At 63.0% G+C, this 8,470-nt stretch overlaps 1 protein-coding gene across 1 annotated transcript in view; it reads right to left on the bottom strand.

Annotated features, from left to right (window-relative positions):
- The window catches only part of NOTCH1 (notch 1), a 42,465-nt gene that overhangs the window by 2,856 nt on the left and 31,139 nt on the right, over window positions 1-8,470 (bottom strand). The window contains exons 21-33 of the mRNA XM_006900570.1: window positions 8,295-8,470; window positions 7,802-7,934; window positions 7,175-7,432; window positions 6,986-7,098; window positions 6,236-6,807; window positions 5,104-5,550; window positions 4,448-4,596; window positions 3,649-3,865; window positions 3,227-3,314; window positions 2,891-3,056; window positions 2,040-2,335; window positions 326-473; window positions 45-142 (exon numbers count right to left, since the gene is read on the bottom strand). Coding sequence (XP_006900632.1) covers window positions 45-142; window positions 326-473; window positions 2,040-2,335; window positions 2,891-3,056; window positions 3,227-3,314; window positions 3,649-3,865; window positions 4,448-4,596; window positions 5,104-5,550; window positions 6,236-6,807; window positions 6,986-7,098; window positions 7,175-7,432; window positions 7,802-7,934; window positions 8,295-8,470 — 2,861 coding nt within the window. The remainder of the gene's footprint in view (window positions 1-44; window positions 143-325; window positions 474-2,039; window positions 2,336-2,890; window positions 3,057-3,226; window positions 3,315-3,648; window positions 3,866-4,447; window positions 4,597-5,103; window positions 5,551-6,235; window positions 6,808-6,985; window positions 7,099-7,174; window positions 7,433-7,801; window positions 7,935-8,294) is intronic.

The raw sequence follows: 8,470 nt of genomic DNA, 5'->3' as shown, positions 1-8,470 counted from the left end.
CGCGCCCCCACCCCTGGCCCACCGAGCCCCCGGCCCCAGCTCACCTTGTTGTTCTGCATGTCTTTGTTGGCCCCGTTCTTGAGGAGGACAACGGCAGCGTCCACGTTGTTTACGGCAGCGGCCCAGTGCAGGGCTGACTTGCCTGCAGGCCAGAGCAAAGGCAGTTGATGGAGCAGCTGCAGGCCCCAGTGCCCCTGCCACGCCTACCACTGTGCCCACTCCCGGTGCCATCCATGGTGGCCTCCTCCCCTCCCAAAGCATCCCAGCCACAGCGCTGGTCAAGGGCCTGGTCATATCCTGGTCAGAGCTCGTGCTTCCTGCTCACCCAGGTCATCGGCGGCATTGACGTCGGCGTGAGAGTTGATGAGGTCCTCCAGCATGCCCTCCACAGCCAGGCGGGCAGCCAGGATCAGAGGCGTGGTCCCATCATGCATGCGGGCGTCCAGGTCTGTGGCCCGGTTCCGGATCAGGATCTGGACAGCAGCAAGAGATGGTGTCAGGCGTGAGTGAGGTCCCCACGCCGAATACTCACCCCTGCAAGGGGGGGTCCAGACAGTGTCCGTGAGGACAGCAGCAGCCACCGATCCTAGTCACCATTCCCTGCAGCGTAACAGAGACAGGTCCCTCTGGGGGCACACAGCAGGGGTCAGAGGCAGGGTCTGACGGGGCCAAGCTGGACTGTTGCCTGAAGCCATGACCCCTTGGCATACCAAAACACACAGCAGCCCAGGATCCTGAGTTGCTGATTGAGACTGGTCACACTGGCTGGCAGCGTGGATAGCCAGGGTGCTGCCTCCCTCATTGCCCAGCAGGCAGAGGTGGCCAGGTGCCTCAGGCCACACCTGAAACCCCTTCCTCAGCTTATCTGACCTCATTGCAGTGAACATCTCTGACTTGGAAAGGCTGCAGGGCCTCTGTCATGCACTTCTGTGCAGAAGGCTCTGGGTGGGTGGGGGGCAGGCGTGGCCTGGGCCTGGGTATTGGTGGCAGGCCGGCGGCTAGAAAACAGCCTTTCTCTGCCGGGAGCCCCCAGAGACCTGCATGCAAACCCCTCCGCCCTCCTCCAGCTCATGCTCCCACAAGCCAGGCCCCAGGTGGGCAGGCTGACTCAAGCCTTCCTCTCCAGCCTCCGGCATTGCCTCCGGCCGTGGCCGCTGCTGCAGGGGTAGGGGTGGGGGGGTGGGGGAGCCAAGGCCACTGGACCAGCCCCAGGAGTTATTCCTGAGCCCCAGGCCCTCAGGGGTGGGGTTGGCGGCCTCTCTGCAGTCCCACAACTCCCTGCTGCCATGAGAAAACATTGGCGAGGCGGTGAGTGTTCCCCAAAAGCCCAAACCGTCTGCCATGGGTTTAACCCACAGCAGTCAGGCTCCAGGGCTGCGAGTGTCGATGGGAGAATGCCTGTCTTTCTCCCGTGGGGCAGCTGGTGGAATGGAACCACCAACTTCTTGATTAGCAGCTGAATGCCTTAACCACAGTGCCACTGAAATGCCTTTGCCCAAAATGCAGACCCACTGCTCCTGGATTTGGAGTCGGTGGGTCACAGTGATCGTCGAGTTTCTGAGGCTGTAAATCTTTGCAGGGAAGACTGTTGACTCTGTCCACGGGGCAGCTGGTGGATTAGAACTGCTGACCCTTCAGTTAACACACCGACATGTAACTATACCACTGGGGCCCTTAGGGGTGTCAGAGTCCCCCACAAGTTACAAGGCAGTCCTAACCCCTGCAAATGTGATTTTTGTTTGCTTCTGTTACATTAGCTGGGGGCAGTGTGGACCCTGACCCTCACCCTTCCTGAGAAAGCCTCCAGGAGAAGGACAGACAGACGCCAGAAGTGAGGCCACTGACGACAGAGGCAGGTGAGTTTGTAAGCAGTAAAGGGCTGCAGAAACTCCAGGTCAGGGGAGAGGCTTGAGTAGACAGACCCGGCCGAGACCTGAGCTAGGCAGCATCCCCTGAGCTTCGTGACGGCTGTTTGCCCCTCCAGACCTCCACGTACCGAGACAGCCCCACCACCCTTCCCGGAGAGCGCGTGGACCCACCTGGAAGACGCCCTGGGCATCGGCGGACACAGCTGCATGCAGTGGGGTCCGCCCCATGTTGTCCTGGATGTTGGCATCTGCACTGGCCTCCAGCAGGCGCTTGGCAGCGTCGGAACGTGAGTAGCGGGCAGCCAGGTGCAGGGCGGTCTCACCGGTGCGGTCGGTCTGGTTGTGCAGACTGGCACCCTGGTAGATGAAGTCCGAGATGACCGCTGGAGCGTCCTCCTCCTCCTCACTGGTGCCGGTTTCCAGGCCCCCTCCGCTGCAGGAGGCGATCATGAGCGGGGTGAAGCCATCTGCAGGAGGGACAGAGATGGGCAGCTCAGGGGGACGGCGACGCTCGCCCGAGTGGACACTGCCCCAGGGTGTGAGGCCCCTGCGGCCACGCTGTGTGGACCCCGTGGCTTTGCTTCCTGACAGTCCCCACAGCCTGGAGGCAGCAACATAACGGGCATTGTGTCTAAGGACACAGTACAGCCAGGACACGGAGGGCAGACAGGTCACGGCAGCACCAGCTGGAGGCCACAGGGAGAGAGATGTCCATCTGGAATGGGACATGCCCAAAGCAGCATCTCAGTCCCCTCAAAATGCTCAGCTTCCAGTGGGGGTTTAAGGCCAGCCACGGGGTCAGGGAAGGGCACTGAGGGTGGGCACTGGTGGATGGGTCGAGCGTGGTGTGTGGACGGACAGGCAGACAGCTAGACAGGTGGGCAGGTGGATGAGTGGTAGGTGAATTCGGCAAGCAGATAGATGGGTGGCAGGTGTACCAATGGGCGGATAGGCAGATGGGCAGGAGATGGGTGCAGAGGGTGGAACGCTGGACAATGAACACACTGAGGGACGACGCTCACCGGGCCCTCGGACGTTGACATCCATGCAGTCAGCATCTACTTCACCCTGGGGTGGCGTGGGGGCCATGGCAGACACGCGCAGGTCAGCAGCGTCCAGGTGCTGCTGGGTCCACTGCCGGTGGTCCGTCTGGTCATCCAGGTCGGGCAGGACCACCTGCTCCTCGAACTATGGGGCAGGGAGCCACGTTAGCTGGGCCTGGTCACCCAGGTGCTACGGGTGTTGTGGGTGCTGTGTAGAGCTGTGGGAGACATGCAGCAGTGGGGAGCCACGGGGTGCTGTGGGCAGCCTCGGGGAGCTGTGGGGAACTGCAGGCCACCTCGAGCCATTAAACATACCCGGAACTTCTTGGTGTCCAGGTCCTCGTCCCCCCACTCGTTCTGGTTGTCGTCCATGAGGGCGCCATCCGAAGCATTCTTCAGGGGCCTGTGGCAAGGATGGGGACAGGACTGAGTGGCTGCTAAGAACACTGGGCACCTCTGGGTCTGGGGTCTTGGCTCTGACCAGAGGGTAGGGACGGGGAACAGCTACGCCCAAAGCATGCTGGGTGAGTGCTGGGGTCAGAGGAGCAGTCCCATGGCTGCTGAATGGGTCCCCCAAAAAGCATGCTTTGTGGGCTCAGGCCCTGACAGAGGGTAACTGGGTCCCCCAGAACATGCTGTGTGGGGGTCAGGCCTGGGTGGGGTGCTCTGATACCCTGGCCAAGGTAAGAGCAGGTCCCAGGGTCAGCCTTGCGGTCTGGGGACCCCACCCCACTTACTTGAGGCCCACGGAGTCCTCCCCGAGGGGCTCCCGCCGCTTCTTCTTGCTGGCCTCTGACACCTTGAAGCCCTCAGGGAACCAGAGCTGGCCGTGCTGCCGCCGCCGCTTGCGGGAGAAGAGGACCCCGCATCCCACGAAGACCAGCAACAGGAAGGCAGCCACGGCCACGTACATGAAGTGCAGCGGGGCCGGGGCCGGCGGCTCCACGCTCTCACCTGCGGGCACAGCCGGCCGCCCGGGCATCAGGCTCCGGCTCCGCGGCCGGGCGCAGACTGCCTGTGCCGGGCGCCTGGCCGCTCTCCCGTCCCGCCCCCCAAAATAAGGTCATTTTCTGCGCCTTCATCAGAATTGCAAACTCTCGCTAAATTCTCTCCTGCAGGCCCGGTCTATCTGGAGACCCGCTCTCCCTCCTGTTCGCAGCGAGAGGGATTACCAAACTTCAAATCGCTGCGCTCGTATCGAGCTGTTAAGACAAAGGATTTAGAGGGATTTTCTAGATACAAACTTCAACACTTCACATGACACCGATCAATTCTTCCCACTCCTGCTCTCTTGCTAAAAAAACCCATAATGATTTTGAAATGCTACCCGGCCCAGAGAAGCCAGGGAGAGGGGCTGGGGCCGGACTCCACTTGGAAGTGGACATACGTCCTGTGGGGGTGCTGGAAGCAGGGGTACACAGCACCCAGGTGGTGACGACGTGACAGTGGTGGCACTTGGGGAGCAGGAGGTGGGACCCTGCTGGCGTGCTCGTGATGGGGAGCACAGCCTGAAGGCGGGGTGCGGGGTGCACTCACTCTGTACAGCCTCGATCTTGTAGGGGATGTTGAGATTGCCCAGCGAGGCCAGCGCCCCTAGGAAGGCGGCAACATCTGTGGTGCTCTGAAAACACTGGGAGGAGGACTGGACGCACTGGCGGTTGTCAATCTCCAGGTACACGATGGACCTGGGGGAGGGTGTCGGTCAGCGTCCTTCCTGGGACCCCCAACAATGCAGGGGTGAGGGGCGTTCCTGATGTCAGAGCATCGTGGGGTCAGGGACGAGGACTGGGTGGAGGCCCTGGGAGCGGCAGTGCCCTGATCCTGGGCACTCACATTCTTGGCACAGACGTACCTCCCTCCACGTCCCTCTCTCTCACCATGGAAGGACAGAGGCCAGGAGCCTCAGGGCCTCTCTGGGGAACTGTGCCCAGCCTAGCTGTGGACACCAAGCCTCAGCCCTGCCACATCACCCCCTGGGCTTTCGGCTCTGTGCCCCCGTGTGCTCACCAACGGTGTATGGACAATCCTGGCGGGCTGGAAGCCCTGGTAGTCTCAAACACCACTGAATGAAATGCGCATTAAGGAGGGCAGTGGCCTTGTGGCCAGAGACCGAGTTTGGAGTCCTGCTGCCTTCACCCGCAAGGGGTCCTGCTAGAACCTGAGCCTCTTTTATGCTAACAGAGACCACTCACCCTCGGATGTCCATGGGGTCCAGCTCCCTGCGCCGGCGTCCGCCCCCAGCTCCAGGCAGCAGCGCGGCCTGCACCTGGCCGAGGAGGGCGCGAGGCGTGGCGGCCCAGCCCTCGGAGGTCCAGCCGTCGGCCGACCGCCTGATGGGGTGCTTGTGGAGTTCCTCCTCGCGGCCGTAGTAGGGGAAGATCATGGGCTGGCCCTGTGCATCCCTCTTGAAGACCACGTTGGTGTGCAGCAGGCGACTCAGCTCACGCAGGAAGTGGAAGGAGTTGTTACGCAGCTGCTCTGGCGCCATCAGCACCACCACCACCAACGTGCCGGCCGCCAGCCGCTCAGGCACTCGGTCTGCACAGTCCAGCCCGTCCCACTCACACTCAGCGTTGTTGCAGCCCTGGTCACAGTGCCCGTCGCTGAAGTGGTCCCTGCAGTACTGGTCGTACAGCGGGCTGTGGGGAAGGTGTGGTCAGCGCCCAGCTCTGAGTCCCGAGTGCCTCTGCCTGTGTCCTTCCGGGAACCCCTGCCCTGATCCCTGCAGAACCGAATGCAGCCTCCCCCTCCTGTCTAGAGCCCTGCCCCCCACCCGATACTGTTCTCCTGAGCGCCCCGCCCCCACTCCCTGCCCCCTGACACTGTACTCTGGAGCACCCCCACTCCATTGCAACCTTCCCATGCCCTCTGCACAGTCCGCCTCCTGACCCCCCATACTCACTTGCACTGGCCATTTTTGTCCCCTCCCTCCTCCCCCTAACCCACTCTCTCGAACTGCCCTGTCCTACACCCCTGCCTTCGACTCTTCAAATCCACGTGCCTTCCCTACGCCACCCTCCACACACGTCACACCCATGCTCACTGGTATCAGCACCCTGTGTTCACTGCCACTGGCCCGTCCCACCTTACATGACCACTCTATCCCCCGTGCTCACTTCAACTGTCCCCTGACATGTCCCCCTGTGTCCACCTGCACTGGCCTCCTGGCCCCTGACATGTCCCTGTGCTCACTTGCACTGGTCCCCCGACCCCCCTGACATGCCCCCTGTGCTCACTTGCACTGGTCCCCTGGCCCCCCTGACATATCCCCCCGTGCACACTTGCACTGGCCCCCTGACCCCCCTGACATGTCCCTGTGCTCACTTGCACTGGCCCCCGCCGCCCTGGCAGTCGAAGCCGTCGAAGAGGCAGCCGGCCGAGTTGCACTGGGCGTCGCAGCGGCCGTTGCTGAAGTACTCCCAGCACTGCAGCGAGCGGGAGCAGTTCTTCCAGGGGTCGTCGAAGTTGAGGGAGCAGTCGCCGCCGTCCCAGCCGCAGGCGTGGTTGTTACAGTTGACGTTGCAAAGCTTGTTGCCGGCGTCCGCGTGGCACTCGGGCTTCTCGCAGACTTCCTCGATCTGCGTGAGTGGGACGTCACGCCCCACGCCACCCCCGAAGCTGTAGTCCAGAATGTGGCAGTTGAGCCCATTGAACTTGGGGGGGCACTGGCAGCGGTAGAAGGGGCTCTCCGAGGTGGGTTCGCAGGTGCCCTGGTTGTAGCAGGGTCTGAGGCTCACGCAGGGGCTGCTGGCTGGGAACTGGCACTCGGGGCCGGTAAAGGCGCCCAGGCACAGGCAGGTGGGGCTGCGCGGGCCGGACAGGCAGGTGCCCCCGTTGAGGCAGCGCAGGCTGCCACATGTGCGGGCGTCATTCTCACAGGTGGCGCCCTCGAAGCCCTGGGGGGAAGGCAGAGGTCAGGATGGCTCTGGGGTGCCAGGCTCCCTCTAGCAACAGATCCGTGAAGGGACCCAGGACATCTGGGTGGAAACGCTGCCAGCTTGTGAGGTCACAGGTCAGGCTCTGCCCCCATGGGCCACCCCTGGGCAGCAATCAGTGTGGGGACTGGGCACCTACCGCAGGGCATTTACAGATGAAGCCACGGGCAGTGTTGGCGGCCACGGCGCATGTGCCCCCGTTCCGGCACGGTTGGCTCTGACAGCCGTTGATGACCGACTCACAGCGGCGGCCTGGCGGGGAGTGGGTGTGAGGGGCCACTCGGGGCCGCCCGCTTGCCCACCCCTCCCACCCCAGCCAGGCACCCACCGGTGTAGCCAGGCCGGCACTCGCAGTGGAAGGCGTTGACCCGCTGCACACAGTTCTGGGTGCCACGGGCATCGCAGGGGTTGGACAAGCACTCGTTGACGTCACCCTCACAGCGCTCGCCCACGAAGCCTGCCGGACAGACGCAGCTGTAGCCGCCCACCTGGTCCACACAGGTGCCATTGTTGAAGCAGCGGGGGCTCCGGGTGTTGGGGTCCATAGGCGGGGAGCAATCATCCACGTTCACCTCGCAGTGCACACCTGAGGGAGCAAGACGTCAGGGCCAAGGGCAGGAGTCCCCGCGACCCCAGGGCTGGCCCAGGCCAGGGGTGCACTCAGGAAAGAAAGGGTGCTGATGGGCCTCTCCATTCAGCTTCATGGTCTCCCCACTCCCATGGTGAAAGGAAACCTTACCTAGCTCTAGAGACCCCTGCCGCCAGCTGCCTGGTACCCGGCCCTAGGCCTGCTCCCCGCCCTCACCCTGACACCCTGCTTGCCCTCGAGACAGCTTCCTGGCCCAGCTCTGGTCCTTTACTCTACGTGGCCCCAGCCAGCTCCCCCTACCCTGGTCCCACCCCCAACCTGTGTGAACCTGACAGGTCGAGCCCTGCATCCTGGCCCTCTGCTCACCTTGAGTGCCCCTAGGGCAGGAGCACTTGTAGGTGCTGACAAGGTCGATACAGGTACCCCCATTCTGGCATGGCTGGGACAGGCATTCGTTGATTTCCAGAGAGCAGTTGACCCCATGGTAGCCGGCGACACACTGCACAGAGGACGTGGGGTCAGAGGTGACTGCACAGTGCCCGCCCCACTGTGCTGCCCGCTGCCTAGTGGTGCCTCACATGGCCGGGGAAAGTGAGCGGCGCTGCCCACCTGGGACAGAGGGGAACGCAGTATGGACCAGTTGTGACGTGAGGAAGGAAAGCACAGGCTATTCCCCAGCACACACCCCTCACGGCTGGCCACTTTCTGAAGGCAGTGACCCCGCAGGTCCCAGCCTGGCAGCACAGGGCACATGGCGTGTCCATGTTTGCAGGCTGACTCTCCCTTGTGCCACCGCCCTTGTGCCAGACAGGTGCAACATGACAGGTGTCCATCGTGTGACAGACAGACACCCACCCACCTCGCAGGAGTAGCCACCCAGGTAGTCCGTGCAGGTGGCGCCGTTCTGGCAGGGGCTGGGGGAGCACTCGTCCACCTGGTCCTCACAGTAGCTGCCAGTGTAGCTGGCCTGGCAATGGCAGTGGTGGGTGTTGCCTGCATCCATGCAGAGACCACCATGGCGGCACAGGTTGGCGA

Source organism: Elephantulus edwardii, unplaced genomic scaffold, assembly GCF_000299155.1.
Source record: "Elephantulus edwardii isolate Elephantulus edwardi_28Jun2011 unplaced genomic scaffold, EleEdw1.0 scaffold00289, whole genome shotgun sequence".
In the NCBI taxonomy this organism is placed as follows: domain Eukaryota; kingdom Metazoa; phylum Chordata; class Mammalia; order Macroscelidea; family Macroscelididae; genus Elephantulus; species Elephantulus edwardii.
Note: the sequence above shows the minus strand (reverse complement) of the source record. Positions and strands in the feature narration are given on the sequence as shown.